General features: G+C 32.3%; 2 protein-coding genes and 1 pseudogene across 2 annotated transcripts; all 3 read right to left on the bottom strand.

The window, feature by feature from the left end:
- Positions 1-641: 641 nt before the first annotated feature.
- On the bottom strand, positions 642-9,032 carry LOC130815775 (G-type lectin S-receptor-like serine/threonine-protein kinase At1g11300). The gene is made up of 16 exons (XM_057682256.1): positions 8,411-9,032; positions 7,845-7,952; positions 7,590-7,765; positions 7,292-7,502; positions 6,939-7,176; positions 6,709-6,856; positions 5,888-6,186; positions 5,069-5,088; positions 4,877-4,965; positions 3,229-4,537; positions 2,971-3,114; positions 2,341-2,516; positions 2,033-2,243; positions 1,711-1,948; positions 1,472-1,619; positions 642-1,192 (listed from the first exon to the last, which is right to left on the bottom strand). The coding sequence occupies exons 1-16, from the start codon at positions 9,030-9,032 to the stop codon at positions 884-886; spliced, it is 4,446 nt and encodes a 1,481-aa protein (XP_057538239.1). The 3' UTR covers positions 642-883.
- A 51-nt stretch (positions 9,033-9,083) lies between these two features.
- On the bottom strand, positions 9,084-11,867 carry LOC130815774 (G-type lectin S-receptor-like serine/threonine-protein kinase At1g11330; annotated as a pseudogene).
- Positions 11,868-20,333: 8,466 nt separating this feature from the next.
- Positions 20,334-20,965, bottom strand: LOC130815180 (calcium-binding protein KRP1-like). Its single transcript, XM_057681563.1, has one exon. It carries the CDS (start codon positions 20,900-20,902, stop codon positions 20,537-20,539), a length of 366 nt encoding a protein of 121 aa, XP_057537546.1. The 5' UTR covers positions 20,903-20,965; the 3' UTR covers positions 20,334-20,536.
- Between the last annotated feature and the right edge of the window lie 695 nt (positions 20,966-21,660).

The raw sequence follows: 21,660 nt of genomic DNA, 5'->3' as shown, positions 1-21,660 counted from the left end.
CCTTAGTGGTAGGATAGCCTCCCAGCCTTACCCCGATAAAAAAGAAGATAAAACTTTTACTTTAATTTACATTGATTAGGGTTTGCAAACTAATCAGACCTACTTGTTTTACTATTGTCCTAATGGGGTAAATGTTCTAACTTGTCCCTATTTACCTTTCATTTTGCATTTTTTGGTTACAGATTAAGGTTGGGGGAAGGGAAATGGCTAGTAAGAATCAAACTCAGTTTAATCTTGGTACATGCTCAAACTAAGACAACACCCGAATCTCATTACTTTCCATCTTTATACTTCTAAAGGAGATTTTCTTATGGGACCAAAATATGAAGATTATGTTAAAACTGCTACTAGATCAATGAGTCAATGACTATATAAAACTTAGAAAATTACTCTATCAGATAATGAAAGAAGTTGTAGGCAATAAAAGAATTACCTTAGCAGCAGTTCAGCAAGTTAAGGATGCAAATTTCGAATCTGGGTCCGAGCTGTTGAGTAAATGATTAAAAACAATGGTAACAACTAAACAACTAACAACTAACAACTACTCCATCGTTCTCTTTGAATTTACTACATAATATCCAAAAAAACTATACCAAATTCAGAGGGACGGAGGAGTAACAACTAACAAACATCAATAATAATTCAGCAAAGAAAAACAAAGACTGTTTTTCATGTAGGAAACCTTATTCATATATCCTTGACTGAATTATTTTCATATACAATACTTGCATTATATTAAGTACACCATTTAAATGTAGCAACTAGCAAATTAAAGGATTTGATCCTTTTTGAGTACGCTGGATTACATGCTCTTAGCTAGGCTCCGCCCATTACACAGGTCTAATAATTAGACAGCAATCGTAACCGAACCGTTGTCATAATGTTATCGACCACTCAAGGCACTAACTGAATTCCGATTAGTAGAACAATATTCATGACCATTTTGTTGAGTTTGTTTACCAGAAGAGTTTCTTCTTAGTGTAAAGCCAGGTTGTTTTGGTTGCGGAAGATCAGTCACTTCATTCTCAATCATGGAAAGAACATAGGAAATGCTTGGTCGATCTTGAGGGAATTCTTGCACGCACAACAGCCCGAGTTGTATGCACCTCAATATTTCTGCTAGAAAGTTCGGTTCTGAAATTGTTGGATCAATCAAAGAAAAAATATTGTCTTCGTTCCAAAGCTTCCATGCCTAAAATCATATAGAAATACAACTAATATTTAGATGGTAATTACACAACCTTCTACATGGGGTGAACAAACCAACTCAGGGCGTTTTGGGGTACTACTCATCTGGTCGTTTGTCCTTTAGGATTACACGCGAAAGTGATACGTTCTGAGGAGATATATCACTATGGGGGCTATCTAAAAGAGACTGAAAAAGTATTTTTCATGGCTCGTAAATTGAAAATGAAAATGTGGAAATACAATATAAGACAAAAAAAAAAGGATTTGTTGTGAATCTTCTTACATGGCATAAGAGACTCAAAGACTCCTCTTCCCCGAAGCTACTGTTTCTTCTCCCACTGACAATTTCTAGTAGCAAGACACCAAAGCTGAACACATCTGATTTTTCCGAAAACAGCCCTTCCATTGCGTACTCGGGAGACATATAACCACTACACAAGTACAAATTAGGACTAAACGGTTTAGCTTTAGACACTTTTAAATGAGTATTTCCGGAAAATGTAGGTATGAGTAGGAACTCACTAGGTGCCAACTATCCTTTTAGTGTCCCCTTGAACTTCGTTATCTCCAAATATCCTCGCCATTCCAAAGTCTGATATCTTCGGATTCAGATTTCCATCTAACAAAATGTTGCTTGCTTTCAAATCTCTATGAATAATCCTTAATTTAGAATCTCGATGAAGATAAAGAAGTCCTCGACATATGCCTAAGATGACATTGAATCGCTTCTTCCAATCTAGAAGCTTCTTATTAGTTGAATCTAATGATGAAAAAATGTGTTAGCTTATCTATGTTAAATTAGAAAATCATCAAACAATAATGGCCATAGGAAATTAAGATTCACCAAAGAGAAGTGCATCCAGGCTTTTATTTGGCATGTATTCATAAACCAGCATTTTTTCTTCTCCTTCAACACAGCAGCCTAGCAACTTCACAAGATTTCTATGTTGAAGTTTTGCGATCACTAAAACCTCATTCATAAACTCTTGAAGGCCTTGTCCTGATGCTTTAGAAAGTCTTTTAACTGCTATCTCTTGTTCATATTCTAACTTACCCTACAAATGTAAGCATCATAATTCATACCTTTAAATTATCTGTTCAAATTAACCACACAAGAACAAAGGGTAACAGAAAGTTGGTCTCATCAGCTACCTTGTATACAGAGCCAAATCCACCTCTGCCAAGCTTGTTCTCTTCCTGGAAATGATCAGTAGCAATTGCCAATTTTTCAAATTCAAACATCGGCACATCTCCAAATTTCCTACTTGCTACGTCTTCATTCCTCGAGTTTTGCCATCGTGTCTTCTTGTTCATCAATCTTGCTAGTCCTGCAACACTATCTCATAAGCAAAAATACCCGGAAAATAATATGACAGATTATAGAAATATTGGAATTATAAGCGTCAAGGAACCAACTCAACAAAAAGCTTAAGCTGATGGTTGAGGCCACAGGATATGTTATATACACTAACACGCCTCCTTACATGAGAGCTCAGGGCTAGAACTGTGGATGCAGCATAGGTCCTCCTTATACCTGGCGCTAAATATTCCACCTTGCATGAGGGGTGGTTAAGATTCGAACCTGTGACCTCTTGTCATGCTGGTCTGATACCTTGTCGAGGAAGCAACTCTACCAAAAGCTTAAGCTGATGGTTGAGGCCCAAGATATGCTATATACTCTAACAATAAGTTCTCTCTTGGAGATTTTGTACTCATGACATGTACAAGATTTTATCTTTATGTGATTCCTAATATAAAGTGTAGAAGAAGAGGTAAAATTACCATTTCTTTGACTCAACCGCCTCCATAAACAGTACATGATGATGAACACAATAGTAGCTGTTCCAATAAGGATAATTACCAAAAGAGTTATTTTCTTTTTTCCATCTTTACCATCAACAGAATCTTGCTGTTGATTAGATTTATCTGAAGTCAGAACAAAATCATGATTAATGATCCATATTCGATAAAAACTGATGCTGCAATGTATGTTGTATGAGCATAGCATAAAAAGAAGTGATTCAGAAGAGGAAAATGCACCTAATTCTAAAGGAGCTAAACGAATGGAAACATCAAGGCCCTTGGTATTGATTAAACTTTTAGAATAACCAGCCTGAATATCGATCAAGCTACCGTTCCAGATCATACAACCAGTACTCGATATATAAGCATAAGCTAAACACGAACATCTTCCTAGGCATTGACTGCCACAGTCGTCTTCACCAGTTGCCGAAACCAACAAGCCACCATCTGGTACTTTCACACCCCTTAACTTCAAAAACTTATCTGCAGTTTTCCCTTTATTCTTACTGTCACACTGCAATAGCGTTTTTCGAACACATCCATTAGTCCAATTTCCTCTGCTCCATTCTTGATTGTTTTTCGGCACAAAGCCCTTTAGACAATCACATATTGGAGATGCATTTGGAGTACAAATTCCGAATGCTCCACACTTGCTATACACATCGCAGTCAGATTCTCGAGCCTTCCACAAAACCTCCCACTTTCGAGTATCAGCGTTCCATTGCTTTAACACAAGGTTACCATAATAAGTCACTACAGCATGTTGCAGTTTTGATTGATTCCCAAAGGAAAATCCATAGTACGCTCTTCCTTCATTGTCGCTAGAAATACTAACATCCGAACCTTTTCCAAAAAATACATTACCATCCCATGGATTACTACGCCAATAAGGACGTCCATTATTCAACACAAACAAGTGAAGAGGGTAACGAGAACTAATTCCAGCTGTAAAGTTACCAATTGATGGATCAGAAACGTTCTTCCATGATCGAAACAATATTTGCTCATCATTCATACTGTCAATGATAGGAAGCTTCATCTGAAGCAAAATTAATGAATCTGTAGGATGATCAAAACTCTGCCAGATTATTGTATCACTAATATTTGAATACAGAACAAGATTTCCAGCATCTGAAAGTTGTGCATATGTTTTATTTACCTCATTTGCTGTCGGATTAGAAGACCAAAAGCTTTTATTTTGTCCATTTAAGAGTTGAAGATTTCCATCCTCGGATAATTTGAGCACCCCAGAAGAATCAGTAATTGGATTATCCCTGTTAGCTACCCATACAATTTCCAACAAGTCGGATTCTTGGATGTTATACCATATCCCTACATAACGATTATTCGAGTTGATGGGGCTGAAAAACCCAAGTTTGAAAGTACCATTGCTAGACTGTATTGTTCCTGGATCACGAAGAAATTGAGTCTTCGTAATATAATCTTGAGAGGAACCCAGATTACATATCATAAAACAAGACAGAAAGAGAACAAGAATGTGCACATAATCCATAATATTCACCAAGGTTTTTTCATATGATGAAATCTATATTTACTCAAATAGTATGTTTCTTCTTAGTATAAGTCTATCTTAATTAGCTTTTTAGTTTGTGACTGTAGTGCTAGTGCGCATTACAGCAACTTGTTTGGTTTGGCTCCTAGTATGGCTCATATTCTATGGACTATGCAAAATTGGAAAAGTTTGGCCATGATGATTGTTGTCAACTACTTTAAGATGCATTTTTGTGCTTTACACTGCTGACTAATTGACCACATATGCTATTGAATACAATAAACATAAATTTTCTCTTCAGTTGCATCATCTATTTTCTTAATGACAAAATATCAGGAATTTCCCTGTGAAAATCCCAAGTGGTGTTTGTACATGCATTAACTTTTCTGACAAATAACGCGAATCATTAATCATGTGTGCATTTACAAAAAATCTAGGCTCAAATCTGCCTAGGTCATGGCCTGAGTCATTTCATGACTATGACTAAGAACACGAAAGAATTTTACTCAAGTTAGTTCGGCATGCATGTAGTAGTGAGGTTTAGTCCACCCTACACTAGTATACCTGGATCGCCCATGTGTGCACTAATCGACAATTCTTGATAGAAGCAAATATTTATATTGTTCAGATTATAATTTGTGTTTCTTGTTTATATGTTTCATATGTATTTGAAGTTGTACCTGTTACAGTTCAAAGTCCACTCCTGTAAGCTCATGATCATATTTCCTCGATTCCATGTATGAATAGCACTTCCCGTTTTTAAATCGGGGTGTTACATATTTTTTCATATATAAAATAATCAACTTATAAAATATTGGAAAAATTACATAAAATAATTCAACCTATTCATAATTTTCCTACATACTCCCACCTATTAATTAACTACGAATAATCCCAACTTTGAGGGGTATTTTCCTAGAGTAGACTCGAGGACCGGATGACTTGCTATAGCAAGTTCTATTTTTAAAAAAAAAAAATTAAATTAAACTAAAATGACGAAAAAAGTATTCGAAAAATGTTCAAAAAAAATTTATGATTTTTTTTATCATTTAGAATTTTTCATTGTAAATTTTCAAAATTTTTCTCCAATTTTAAATTAATTTTCAGTTTACTTTTTGGTGAATTACCTACTATAGTAGGTCATCGGGTTACCCAAATTTACTCTAGGCAAATACCCCTAAAGTTGAGATTATTCATAGTTAATCAATAGGTGGAATTATTGTAAGAAAATCATAAAAAGTTTAGATTATTTTAGGTAATTTTTTGTAAAATATTTCTAAAATAACATTTACAGCTAAGAGTGACATTTTCCACATGAAAACTTGGGTGATACATCACATTATATCATTACACATATATCACAACTCAGCAGAAAATATTTGCTATCTACCATCTAAAGAAGTCATTGTAACATCATTAGCAGAACTACATACATAGATATGTTCTTGATCAGCATTTCTTCGTTGTGTAAATGCTGGTTGTGTTGGACATGGAAGATCCATAAATTCGCTCTCAATCATAGAAACCACCATGGTAATGCTTGGTCTGTCTTCAGGAAATTCTTGAACACACAACAATCCAACTTGACTGCACCTTAAAATCTCTTTTATAAATGTCTCCGTCTCCAAAATTATCTGATCAATCATTGATGAAAAGTGATCCTCGTTCCATAATTTCCAAGCCTAAAACCAAATACACAAAGAAGTTAATTTATAAACACATAATCTATAATCTGCACAAAAGAGTTTTTCGGTTTCGGTTGACAATAAGGGTCAATAAAAAAAAAACTCTTTGTTATTCTAGAAGGAAGGTTGTGTATATCCGACTTTCCAAACCCGGTCTAGGGGAACTTAGGTTGGAGCCTTCTATGGCATCAACACTTTGTTTGGATAAAAAAGGAAGGGAAGGAGGGAATTATAAGAGAAGTCTACCTTGTTTGTTAAGGACGGCAAAGAAGGAAGAGGAAGAGAAATTGCATTTTCCTTTCAAATCTCTCAGAGACATTTGGTTATGAATAAAATGAAGGGACCTAAACCCTTTTAAATCCCATCCTTCCAAAATTAGTATACATACAAAGCAAACTATATCCCTCCAAATTCCATTCCTTTCTTTCCCACCAATTTCCACAATCTAAACAAAGTAAAAGAGCAACGGAATAAAATTTCAACATTTGTTGACACTTTGTAGAGTGTAGAATGCCTTACATAACTTAAGAGGCTCAAAGTCTCCTCGTCATTGAAGCTATTGTTTCTTCTACCCCTTACAATCTCAAGTATAAGTACGCCAAAGCTGAACACATCAGACTTCTTAGAAAATTGACCTTTCATTGCATACTCTGGAGACATATAACCACTAAAATTCAAGCAACAATCAGTACATGATGAAGTCCATAAACATCACTATTTTACAAGTATATGCAGAAGGACGAACTTACTAGGTGCCAATAATCCTTTTGGTGTCAGCATTTTCTACGGTGCCTCTAAATATCCTATCCAGGCCAAAATCTGATATCTTTGGATTGAGGTTTTCATCCAGCAATATGTTGCTTGCTTTGAGATCTCTATGAATGATCCTCAATCTAGAATCTCTATGAAGATACAGAAGGCCTCGAGTTATTCCTTTGATTATATTAAACCGCTTTTTCCAGTCCAAATGTTCCTGACTCGAGGGATCTGATTTGAATTGCAGAATGAAATCAGTAATCACCAACAAAAATCAAAATATTTTTAAAATTAACTAGCCAATTGAATGAGTTTCTAAAAGAAGACCAAAAGTAAGGATACAAACCAAAAAGGAACGTATCCAAGCTCTTATTTGGCATGTATTCATACACCAACAGTTTTTCTTCTGATTCTATACAACAGCCCAACAGTCTGACAAGATTCCTGTGTTGAAGTTTAGAGATCACAACGACTTCGTTCACAAATTCTTGTAATCCTTGAGCAGATCCTTGTGAGAATCTTTTTACGGCTATCTCGCGTCCATCTTCAAGTTTCCCCTACCAAAAGGTTATCACATCTTAAGAGCATGAACTTTATTGTAATAATTTACTACCCAGTTCATTTCAATAGAAGCCAATAATTACCTTGTACACTAGACCAAAACCACCTTGCCCAAGCTTGTTTCTATCAGAAAACTCATTGGTTGCAACTACCAAATCTTTAAATCTAAACAAGGGTAACTCTTGCAATTCAATATCACTAAATCCAGCTCCATCCATGTAGCTTTTTAGCGATTGTGTTTCCTCGTTTGTTTTCTTCCCTGCCAATATGAAAGTCAGTCATATTGACAAGATACTGCAGATTACACAAACAAAAGGAACTGGAATAGAAATCGTTACCATATGATTGACCCATCCACCTCCATATATAGTAGAGAAAGACAAAACCAGCAGCTGAACTCATAATCACTATGAGTGCAAGAATTACTTTCCATTTACCAGTGTCACCTAATAAAAAGAAGCAAATTGGAATGCATGATCAATATAACAGGCTCAATGAATAGTAATCCACATATCTTACCCAAAGAAACAACAATGAAAATTTCCACTTTTATTCCTGCAAGACAAATTCTTGTTCTAATTATTTTATTTATCTGTGTCTATTCTCAATGGATACAAAGATTTATACTTCTTTGGTTTCATGATATAATGAACTATAGCAAAATGGATCATTGCATCATGTGCACCTCTTATATATGTGAAGATGCAAATGATGTATTCTATTATGGGCCAGATACAAACAGCCTCTTTGTTGTTAGAGGAGTAAAATTGTGTGCATCCAACCCAAAAATCCAGACTACGTGGGAGTCATTTAATGGCATTGGACAAATGGAATACTCGTAATCATACTATTTATAAACTAGAAGTAAGCAGAAGAAGATAATGTATAATAAAAGAGGACTCACCCAGCTCTGAACTAGCCAATCGAATGTAAAGATCAACACCAACAGGGGAGAAGTCCTGTATGTCAACCAAACTTTCACTCCAGATCAGACACCCAAAACCCAAATAGTAAGCATAAGCTAAACTGGAATGATGCCGTAGGCAGCGTCTTCTGCAATCCTGTTCATCATCAGAATATAACCACTCACCATCATCTGGTATTTTCATATTCCTTAATCTCAGAAACCCATCTTCTTCCCCAGTTAAATCACCCCACTGCAAAGGTGTTCTCCGAACACAACCTCTACTCCAGTTCCCTGTTTTCCATTCTAGAAAATTTCTTGGTTCAAAGCCCCTTAGGCAACTACAGAGTGGCAGATTATTTGAGTTGCATATCCCAAATTCTCCACACTTCCCAAAAATATCACACTCGGTGTTCGATTCTAGGGACTTCCATACAACTGTCCAGTCTCCTCTATCAGCTTTCCACTCTTTTTGAAAAACAATACCGTCAGAATTCAATACATAGTGTCGCATAAGTCCTTCACTCACAGAAGAAAACGATAGGCTAACTTTGCTTACATTGTCATTATAAAAATGAAATTCTTTAACAGGTGCAAAATAGTACATAGAACGTACTCCCATAAACACATGGCCATCCCAAGGACCTGATCTCCAATATGGGCGATCACCATACTAGATGAAAAGTTCATAAAGCTTGCGTTGATTAATACCAGTAGTAAAGTATCCATATGATGGATCAGAAGCACTCTTCCAGGATGAAAGCCTTAATCTTGTGTTGGTATACCCATCAAAGGTTAATTTCATATGCGGCAGCATTGAGTTTCCAGGATGACCAAAACTTTGCCAGAAGATACTTCCCTTTACATCTGAAATTACAAGGTTCCAGTATCTAGAAGTTGGACAACTGAAGCATTAACCACGATTTTAGCTGTTACATTTGATGACCAAATGCTCTTGTTTTGCCCATCTACAACCTGAAGATTTCCATCCCTAGATGTTTTCAGCACCCCAGATAAATCCTTAAGAGGGTTTTCCCTGTTGGCAACGCATACCACTTCTTGTGTATGAACTACATCATTATGATACCAAGTTCCAACATCGCGATTGGTTGAGTTTATTGGGCTAAAAAAACCAAACGTGAAAATGGAATTACTAGACTCCAATGTTTCTGAGTCTCTGAGAAATTGAGTGGCAGTAAGCTCATTTCTAGCTGAATCAGACTGCAAGATCAAAAAGCAAGAGAGTAAGAGCACAAGAATTTGGATATAATAATCCATTATGTACACACTAGAATTAATTACTCTTTACCAGATGAAATATTAAAACCAGTTTTAATGCCTCATCTTAAAACACAAGGTTTGAATACTTTGTGCGACATGGCTGTATTCTAGGAATTTTCTTAAACAAAACTTTGTACACCATCGTTGACTGAAAAGTCATTTCAATAGAATGGACACACATATATTGTGAAATATCTTGTATGCTTTAGAAAACAGAAAGCAGTATATTTTACAAAATAAATTAGTAATTTATTGATTAGACTATTAAATTTATTTTTTCAATGTTAATATTAGGTGGATATCTATCACATGTGAGTGCTCGTCGCTCCCGGGCCCAGAGGAGGGTGAGGTGGTGAAAGGTACTTCTGTAAAAACTAGCTCAGTAGTCAATAGTCATCACATATCATGATCATGAACCAAAAATCATTTCTAGTGGGACCGTCCCCTACTCGGGAACACGCTACACTTCTTAGGTCCGGGTGTAATGAAATGTATACAAAGGCATCTAGGGCATCATATGAAAGAGACGCATCTCGTTGTCTGAGTGTGATGTTAAATGCGCAAGGGCACATAGGTTCTGCTTCTAAAAATAGAAAGTTAAGGAAAACCAGGAGCCCTAAATTAAGATTGGGAAATAAGGCATATTAATATTTTATGCTTACAAGAGATAAAATGGGTTAAAGATTGGGCCAAAACGATAATTGGAAAAATGTAGGAACATAAATTGTGGTACTCATATAGAAATTGGAAAAAAGTTGGTGTAATTATGGATTAACGAATGATTAAGGATGTTGTAGAGTGTCTAAAAAGAACGATAAGATTATAAGAAGGAAGATCATATATAGCAAAGAGATTTGTAAACAAACTAAGTGCATGTGCACCGCATGTGGAGATAAAGAATTGTTTAAAAGAAAATTTTGCAAGGATCTTGAAGATATAGTGCAAAACATACCATCAATCCAGAAGTTGTATATGGGGGATTCAAATGAGCGCATAAGGGTAAGTTGCAGTGTCTAAGAAAGTAACCAAAAAGGGGGGTCGAGTATGTTGTGGGGCGTGTGGGTATGGGGTGACACACATGGATATGGGGCGGGTGTAACCTCATACCCACCACCTACCCACTACCCATGGCGACTATTCAAACTCACATTTATCCACTAACCACTGAATTCATACCCATAGCTCCATGCCGTGCTAAACCTATATATACCTGATTGTCATCCCTAATTCTTGTGAGCCAAATTCAACATCACGCTGCACTCAAGGCCCTAGTGCACAACTAACTCCCTGAACCTTTTTGCTCTAAACCAAGCTACTCATTCGCACTCCCTCTAGCATAGCGTTTGATCTCCAAAGCAAAGCGTTTGCTCATCCGAGTACACCACTTCCACTGTTTTTTCCTTTTTGCTTACCTATTTTCTCTAATGAATAATTCAACTGCTCATTTGAGCTCCTCTGTTCTCGGAAATTTGATTCTTGATCATTCAATCTCCCAGAAAAGACTTAATCTCTCCCTCACCTATGCCACCCCCCTTGGTGATTTCCACCTTGTACTGCAACAACTTTTGCTTTAGTGACCTTGGAAATTGCTACCCCTTTGTAACACATGTAAGTTACTCCAACTCTTTTCTCCTTTCATCGGCACCATATTCCCTCTTGTGACCTTCAAAATTCCATCACAAGCGCTGAAAGCACACCTTTTCTCCTCCTATCTTACAAATGATATTGAGTTCCTTCCAAACACATACCTTACGGCTTACATCACCAAACTTAGGCAAAGACCTCTTCAATGCCCTCAACTTTCACTTTTTATCATCTGATTAGGTAAAAATGCCTCCATCATTAGGCCCAAATTTTGTGAACTTCTCTTTCTCACAACATATATGAAATGAGCAATTAGAGACCATCATCTAGTCCTTCTCACAAGAACCTTCCTCCTCTAAAAAGAGGGCTCCACAATTAAAATATTACTCCTCATACTCTAAAGCTACGTCCCCCTTCTCTTCCTCCATCGTTCAATAATCATTAATCAATATCCTCATCTTTTTTGGCTTTTCTTTCATCTCATTTCACATTAATTGAATGTGTCTTTTTATCTTACAATAGTAGCACTCATTGTCAATATATCTAGTTTCCCTTGAAACATTGATCCACCTCTATGAAAATTCTCCGCCATTAACCCATACTTGCCTTTCCTCTTTCTCTTCAATCTTCACCACTAACCTATCACTCTCCCTCAATGACACCAAGGCTTGTTTAATAGTGATTCAATCTATGAGCAATGTTCACACTATTATTCTAAAGTTTTGGTAAGAGTAGCCAATAGTAAAATAATATAAAAATAAATAAAATAAAATAATTGCTCTTGATCCAATAATTTCTCATCAGCATTCAGCAATTGACATACCAATCAATTAAACGCGTTGATGTGATCTTGCATTAGTAGTGTAATGAATCTAGGTCTCTCAAAAACCAAACTTGAAAAAAGCACTAACAGACTTTAATGTTCTAGATCCCTAAAAAATTGAATAGTTATAATATCTCTAATAGAAACCAAAATCAGTGATGAAAAACCAAAACTTCAGCCATAAATATAACATTTATCCAACTAATGGGAATGTTCGATTAATGCTAATTTATCTATGCTATGGTTATTTTCGATGGAGTCAAAGATAAAGAATTCTTTGGTTTGAGATTATAATTGACCATGGTAAATAGTTTATCAAATTATTTGTGCTTCTTATTTTCAATCAATGTTCAATCAATGTTCAATGAGAAAAATAAAAGATCATATTTTCAATCAATGTTCAATGAGAAACAATATTTGTTATTACAACTTAAAAGATTTGCATACATTTGACCCCTCTCAAAATCGTTTAGGCCGGAGTTGCTTGGTACCAGAGCAATGAAATGTTGTAATAATTTAACATGCCTCGTCATCAACTATCTTAAATAAAATAAAACACCCAAAACTCCAGTTCATCCCTAAGAAGTCAATGCTAGTTCGAATCAAATCTATCTGTCAGCATCGACTACTACTACATTGCATAAATGTAAAGTTTGTAGAATTTTCCCACTTTAATTTTCATATATTTTTCTTTGGTGCATCTTCGCACATTTCTATGGTTGATTGACCATGCAATCGAATCAACTCCGATAGCAACGGTAGCGTTGTAAAATTGTACATGAAAATATATTTTTTGGATCCTGAAAATTTTAAGACCCTGGGCGATTTTACCAGTAATTAACAAACAGTTGCTGTGCACAAAATGAAATTCTGACAGTAAAAATAAATTCAAATTTTTCTGGGTTTCCTTTTTAACCTATTACCTGCAATTTTCCCGGAAGAAATCCAGAAATCATACAACTAACCCATAATCAAATCACAGATGATCTAAGGAAATGCAAAGAAGTTTGTAATTCTATGATCACAGAACACTCGGTCTCATACTAATAAAATAATGAACTTTCGACTTTACCTGATTAAAGGTAGTTTCATGGCTTTCAAATTTGCTGAATTTGATCTGAACATCCAGACATTAAGTTGGCGAATTGGTGATATCCAATGAGAATTAAACGTTCCATTGAATATGATATTTCTGGGTAGCCAAAATCTTGTGTAGTTCAATCACATACGCTTTGCAAATGCCAATAAGGAAATTAACGGGAAATCCCTTTTTTTTCTTTTGCCTTTAATTTAGAAATAAAAATATTACAAAATCCAGTTGTATGAGATGGTTTATATTGAGACGACGTTAAAGCAAAAAGTCCATAAGGTAAAGTTTTCATTATTGGGCTATTTAACCCTAATGTAATTTCATACAAAAATATGTGTACTTATTATGGTTTTTTTCAACCATAAAAAAATAAATAGTACTTTCTGTAAAATAAAATTAATAGGAGTACATGGAGTTTCAAAGAATAAACCTCATTTTTCTTTTTTGTCACTTTATTGAATTTATCCAAATTTTATTTTCTTTAATATTCATCCACATAATTAATTTATGGACTTTTTCATCTAATCCACATATTTCACATAATTTTCTTAACATATATTTTACCATTTTTACTATTTGTTATTTTTATTTTATTTATACTTGAAACTATTTCTTTAAAACATGATGTTTTTTTTCTTATTCTATTCTATTCTTCATATCTTCAACATAAATTTCTAATCACGGAATCTATCTAGATACAGATAATATTAATGATGATTGATGACAATTGACATTAGTGAAGACTCGAATCCAACGGACGTGTCGATTATTGAATATAATTGTTTAAAAATATGATCTTATTTGTTTGATTTCAATTTTAGTCATTTAACCCATGATGTTCATCACTTACACAAGCTATCACCATTTCCTTACACAAGCTAACCTTCTTCTACACTTCAACTCTTACACATTCACTTACACACTCCAACTCTTACACATTCACTTACACACTCTGAATCACTTACACAAGTTAACCTTAGCTTTTTCTATACCCCTAACACTCTTTTTCATACAATCTAATGAACTACAAAGTTGCCCAAACCCATTATAAATACCCTCCTTAGCCATGAGATCACTTACACCACCATCATCAAATCTTTCTAACATTCTTTCTTATATTTTCATTTCATTAAAATCTTACTACATTAATATATATCTTTATTAATTGAAGAAATTAAAGAACATGGAGCTTAGAACACTCTTTATTTAGCTTAAACCATCATCTTTATTTTGGGAGTTGGGATTAATTATCTTTGGAGCATTATTATCTATCTTGGAGGATCTTATTTCTTATTATTTTCCTAATTAGTACTTAGTACTAATCCTTGGTATTAATATGGTATAACTTCTTACCCTACTCCTTTTGTGGAATTTTACATTATATTTACTTTATAATATGCAAAGTATGAAATATGTTGATATATTTTACTGGAATTTAGTTTAATGAAATTATGATCAAGATTATATTAAGTATGTGTATGCTAAAAGTATTTTTAGTATGTTAATTTAATAATCTTTGAAAAAGTTTAGGAAGTTTAGTGCAAAATTATATTTTAGTGATATTAAGCATGATTTATGTTATAAACTAGTGCTAGTATATTTATGAGTTATGTGTTACATTAGAAATGTTATTATATTTAAAAATTTATTTTTATGTTAGAATTTTGTATTAATATGTTTATGTTAGCCTTCAAACTAGTTTATAAGGTAGTAAGTTATTTTATGAACGTATTTTTCTAAGTATGATTATATTAAGAATATTTTTATTATACTTTATTCTGAGATTTAAGTTTATCCTTAAAGCTATAGTAAATTTCTAAGTTATTGTGTAAAGTTTTTATTTTTTTAGTGGTTATGTTAATTATTTAAATCTTGAATTTACTATAATAAACTAAATGAAGTTGTTTTGATAGTGAAAACGGCCCCAAAATACTCATAGGTCATTCGACCATTATCATATTAAAAAGAAAAATAGTTTGATTTATATTTTATATTATTATAAGCTATTTTGTGATAATATTAAAATAAAATCTTAAAAGTTATTTTTGAGAAAGCTTTATAAGTTATTAAATATTGACGTAATTTTCTTGAATATATGAGATTTATTTCATAATTAAAAAAAAATAACTTTTGTGACATTAATTATTATTTAGTACAAAATAATATTTTATCTTCTAACTAGTTGACCAAAATTTATATAAAAAGATGTAAAAGTATTTTTAGTAAACTTGTTCTTAAACTATATGTAAAATATTAATTTTTGTGAAATTATAAGTTTTATTTGTTTTATAACTAGAATGTTGATTTTTGCGAATCTAATAAGTTTACTTGTTTTTCCAAACTTGAAATGATTATTTTTGGTAAACTTGTTGAAGTTTGAAAACTTATCCAAAGGTTGCAATTTAACTTGAATTTTAATTAGAATGTTTGATTTTCTGAGGAGAATAAAGTTTTATTTATTTTATTCAAGAGAAATAGATTTTAGTAGCTACTTGTGGGAAGTACTAATTTGGAGACTATTAATAAAATATTAATTTATTAGTGTGAATTTAGTGACCTATTAAAATAAAGTTATAAATAAAATTTTAATGTGTAAAAATTAAGTAATGAACATATAAAGACGTAAGGGTAAATTAAACGTTATGATTAAAAATTATATTAAATAAATGAAGTTACCACTTAGGTTGGTCAAATTCAAATTCAAAGTAAACTTGGAGTAATAAAAATGTGATGTACTTGTGTGAAATGTATTGATTGAATGACCCTGATAGTAAGGTAATGTCGAACCATGGACCGGCATGTAAAATCCCGGCGTCCGTGTTGGCCGGCACGTAAAAGGCGGTGTAAGACAGGGGGTTCGCTACCTATCCTATAGAGCTCGAGCATAAATATTGTATTGGAGGGGTGACGACTCCCACCACAGTTAGGGTTTAGGACTATGGTTCTCACCTAACCAGACCCTTACTTATATCAGGTGTCATATTGATGTGCTTGTTGATCAGTGATAAACTTGATTAGTGTTGATGCTATAATGCATGTGTTAAGATTACCGAATTGTATAAGTGGAAGTAACGTACTTCTGTCAGGATCGAGAATGGTATCTTAATGACTTAAAAGTATGTAACTGAAAAAGAACATGGTAAAAGTATACGGTGGTGTCAATTAAGTATAAGTTCGTACTTAAATTCTTATTTTGTAAATGTAGCGTATAATTTCCGTATTTTGAGCTGGATAGAAAGTTATGCTCGGCATTAAGCGCTGACTGATTCAATCGGCTGTCATCCGTATCATAGATGGCAGCATTTTGCAGAATTTAGTTCAGGTTCCGATCCAGGGCGCAGCAATTACTATTTATCGAGAACTTAGCTGTTTTTTGTATCTTTATTGATGACTTGATGATGATGTATTTTTTTTTCTTTTTGAGCAAACAATATTTCTTATCAGAGGTAATAATATTTTACTTTTGTTTTAAACAGTTTTAGTTTTATGATTTAAAGTTTTTAACAATTCGGTATTTTGAGACTTACGCAATATTTTTTGGTATTAAACATTGTTATTAAATGTTAGTTATGTATCGAGATTGCCGCTCTTGTTACAATAGTAGTAGGACTAAAATAAATATATTATAAGTCCAATTAAATGCCTCAAAGAATTTGATGAATCATTATTTTGATTCATAAGTTTTGTTTGGTGAAACATTACTTTGATTCATAAGCTTTGCTTAGTGAAACATTACTTTGGTTCATAAGCTTTGTTTGGTGAAATATTACTTTAATTCATAAGCTTTTGCTTGGTGAAATACTTTTGTTTCAAAAGGAGGTATTGTTTGATGCATAGCTCTATAAATACAGGTTGCATGCCAAGGGACATTCAATCCCAATTTCATATCATTTATGAGAATCTCTTAAGAATACTCTCATTCTTGTTCTTCCTTTCATGAGATAATATTGAGAGAGTAATTAACTCTTAATACCATCAAAGTTCATAATGCACTACAACACTTGTATTTACTATTGCAATTTCCTTGTGCTAGGATTTTGTTGTGTAGATTGTATCTCATGGTGAATTTTATTTATCATCCCAAACACCTTTGTGGGAGAAATATCACAATAGGAAAGTGCATGAACGTCTTCTACTCATATCAAGTTTCAGAGCGACTTCTTTGACTGTCGCAATCTTATCTTCATGGTGTCCATTTGGTGATTTACAAAGTAAGGAGTTCCATTCCCATCCACACAATGAAAATATAAATCGGTTTGTTTTATTTGTATTTGCATTATATTTCCAATAAATAGATTGGGTTGAAGCAAACACAAAGAGAGAAGCATAACGTCAAACACTCAAACGTAGTTGTCATTTGTCAGCTAATTGGGGAAAGCTCCCAATTGGTTTCCATGTAATTTCTGGATTCTGGCGTGAATGTCATACCCCCTTAATTTGATGTTATATTTCCACCAACTCAAATAATTAAATCCCAATACATTGATAAAATTATATGGTTTTGATCACGTGTAATTTGTAAAATAACTTTATGATGGTAATAAAAATAAAATTTAATTCCATTAACCAAATAAAATTTACCTAGCTATATATCATAGTATCTTAAATCTTTTATTTTCCAAAAGTTAATGTTTTGGATATATAACGGACCATAAAATGTTTAATTTATTCTTTAATCAAAATAATAATAATATATATTTTTAAGTTAAACCACTTTGATGTTTAATTAAATTTTTTTATTACTTTTAACAAAATAAATATATATATTGGATTGTTCTTAATATTTTATTAGAAAATTTTTACATTTTATTGGAAAATTTTATATCAATTATTACATTTTATTGAAATATTTTAAAAGTTGATAACGATAATATATATACTTGTATCATTTTTTAAAAATTATTACTTTATATAATACAAAAAACATTAATGCATTGCTCAGTATTCTATACTAATTGTTATATATATTTTATTACACCCCTGACATAAAAGCTCTTTGGATAAAAGTGTGAAAGAAAGATATGCCCTTCTGATACATGATACTAAATTATTCACTTTGAATAAGAGGTGGATGATATTTAAACGTCTAATGTTAATTTCTGATATATCAAAAAAAAAATTCAACACACAAGCTTAAATTACCCCAAAATATGTTATATTCCATATTCCATAGGAACAATTTTATGAAATTACTATAAAATTTATTAGAAGTTTAACAAATTAAAAGCAACGTAATCCAGGAAAGATAGAGGAAATAGTAGTGTTTCATGATAAGGGTCTTATAATTATAAAAGTAATGAAAAATTATAAGAAATTATCTTTTTTAAAAAACTATCTTATTTAAATTTTTTTGCAAAAAACTACCTAATATAATACCAATGTTTGCAAATGATTATCTATTAATGATTATCGTTTGTTGACTGTTATATTAGGTAGTTTTTTGCAAAAAAATTTATATACACTAGTTTATTAAGAAAAGGCATTTAAATTAGGTAATTTTTTATAATTTTTAGTAGAAGTAATGTGATTTGAACATAAAATCTTGAGGAAGGCCAAACAAAAGAAATCCAAAGAATATGACCCCATGTAAGTTTCCAACCACTATAAACACAAAAAAATTGCCCTTAGCTTCCTATATAAGTTCTGCTGCATGCCAAATTCAAGAAGCAGCTCGCGGGGAGCACCACAACTCCACAAGTCCTTTTCCAACTGCTTTTCCTCAATACTTTATTCATTCCACATCAAATAATCTACGCAGATATATGTTGGATTTGTCAGTGCATGTACGCCAAATTCACAGAAACCAGCACAAGTGCTTGAGGTGTTTCATGAGGAATATATAGTTTGCCACGGTCCGGGTCATTTCATTATAAAAATTTAACATTAAATATATTACAGAATAATAATAGTAGTTAAGTTAGTTAAACACGTATATAGAGGTGTATATTCACCCCATCTTATAAAATTGTATTATGTTATATAATATAATTTGAGGTCTTAATCATTAGCTTAAACTTTTAGTTGAGTTTATTCCTTTATCATAGTATCAGAGCCAACGTTAAAAAAAAGTCACAAGCAGGTATTTCATACACCCCTCATCTCAAATAAAGTAGACGCACCAAGTTTATTGAGGAGGGTTTTGATGCCTATGCACTTCTAGTGAAGGGTTGATTTGGTGTAAGGAGTATAACATAAGATCTTAGCTATTAATTTAAACTTTTAATTAAATTGATTCCTAATATATTTTTGATGAACTAAAAAAAGATAGAATTCGAGTCATATATATAGTCATTGTGTATTGAAGTATAAATTTGCCTACATGTAGGGAAGTTATAATTCCAATGAGTTGGAACACGAGATGTAGTAAATTAAATATCAATTGTTAGCACGTCTAATGTTATGGCACAAAAAAGGCATGCATGCTAACTTATGAACCAATGTAATTATATTTATATGTAGAATCAAGAACGTTCATGAAAGGCCATTAAACACTCAAGAAAACTGGGATTATATATTATATACAATTAACAAGATAGTAAAGGACTCAAAAAAAGTTGAAGGCATCATCCATACTTATGAATGCTAAATACTTAAGTTTAGCACAATATTTACGAAGTAGTTTAATTGTTGAAAAAATAAGACAAAATATTTAAATTGTGCAATATTAAAAGACTGAATAGATATGTAGATAAGAATTTAAAGATTTGATATAAATGAGTAATTTCCATAAAATGAAATTATAATAGATTAAGTAGGATAAACAAAAACGAAAACTGTGCAAAAAACAGAAGACTATGGTATAATTCTATTTTGAAAAGTGAGGCATACACCATTTATGTAAGAGGAAAATAGTTAAAAAATATTAACACAAAGCGAACATAATAATATACGGTAAATTCATAAAAATTAAGAAATTAATAACGCATTAATTTAGGATACTAAAACGATGTGAAAATTTTCATAACAACACTCACAAATACTTCTTGACATAGGATCATATTAATTAATTATTAAATGATTTAAACTAATTGCAACTATTCATTTTGAAAGGTAAAACACACCATTTATGTAATAAGAGAATAGTAAAAAAATTAAAAAGCAAGTAAACATAATATAATAAATTAATGAAAATTGAGAAATCACTTAATTATACGTGAATTTAAGATATAAAATACAACACTCACAATTACATCATGACATAAGATCATAATACATGATTTAAACTAACATACCCTAACAAATTACAAAACACTGCAATCAAATAAAATTCTAGATTCTAGAATTTGATTCTTGCTAACATTCCGCTCTAAAAAAAACAAATAAATAAATACAATAAAATAAAATTTAATCAAATGACTCTATTAGCAAGAGCTTGTTGAAGCCACCTTCTAGAACTATCCATTAAACCAGGACTTAACCTAAACATTAAAACACAAAACTCCATTTGATTCAAACAACCATCTCTATCTAAATCTCCTTCTTTCAACATTTCTGCTACTTCTTCATCACTCATACCATTTAACCCTAATATTTCTAAATTTTTCTTCAAGCTCTCAAACGTGATCAACCCTTTTTGTTCATCCATTAATACTCGAAACCCATTACATAATTCCTTCATAAACCCTTCTTCGCCAAGCTTTTCCACCATTGTAGGTAAGAAATCCTCGAAAACGATGCCGTTTGTAATGTTTTTGTTGGTTCGATTTTCCGCCATGATCGAAGCTAAGAATTAATATATGAGCTAAGTTAGGTAAATTAGTTACAGGTAATTAATTGGTGTTGAATAATAATTTAATTTGTGGGTTTTGTGAGTATTTATAGGGTGTTAATAAAGAAGAAAAGGACGAAAAAGAATGGAAGTTGATTAAGTAAGATAAAGATATGTTGCTTTCCTCGAAGTTGCACTTTACTGTGTATGTTTTATAATTATATTTTTATAGGCTTTACTGCACTTTCCTTTTGAGATTTTCTTGGTGAATTTATGTTGTTTGGAAGGAATACAATGGATGAAAAACAAGGAAATTACAAAGTAAGTTACTTCCTAGCTTCGTAATCGTCTCTAAGAATTTATCATAGTTTTATCAAAATTGTTGTATAAGAGACGTGACTCATATTGACATAAATTATAGCTTATGTAGCTCATCTTATATATATTATAAGTATATGAACTACTTGTTTGATATCATCTCATCGAAAGACTGTCTCTCACAAGAATAAATTCAGATTTATATATATTGATGCATAAAAATTAACAAATTGCGAGAACATTTAAATTGTGTGAATAATATTAAATAAAGTTAAAATATGTAGAATGCGATAGCGAAAAAGAAAATTATGACAAAATAAAATAAAAAACTAAAAAATTGTAAGAATGACTTAGAAACATAAGGAATATTTCTTCGACATTTCTTTTAGTTTTACTTGTGGATTACAACCTAATGGTTATAAAATGAGAAGATTAAAATATATTTA

The sequence above is a fragment of the Amaranthus tricolor genome, chromosome 6, assembly GCF_026212465.1.
Source record: "Amaranthus tricolor cultivar Red isolate AtriRed21 chromosome 6, ASM2621246v1, whole genome shotgun sequence".
In the NCBI taxonomy this organism is placed as follows: Eukaryota; Viridiplantae; Streptophyta; class Magnoliopsida; order Caryophyllales; family Amaranthaceae; genus Amaranthus; species Amaranthus tricolor.
Note: the sequence above shows the minus strand (reverse complement) of the source record. Positions and strands in the feature narration are given on the sequence as shown.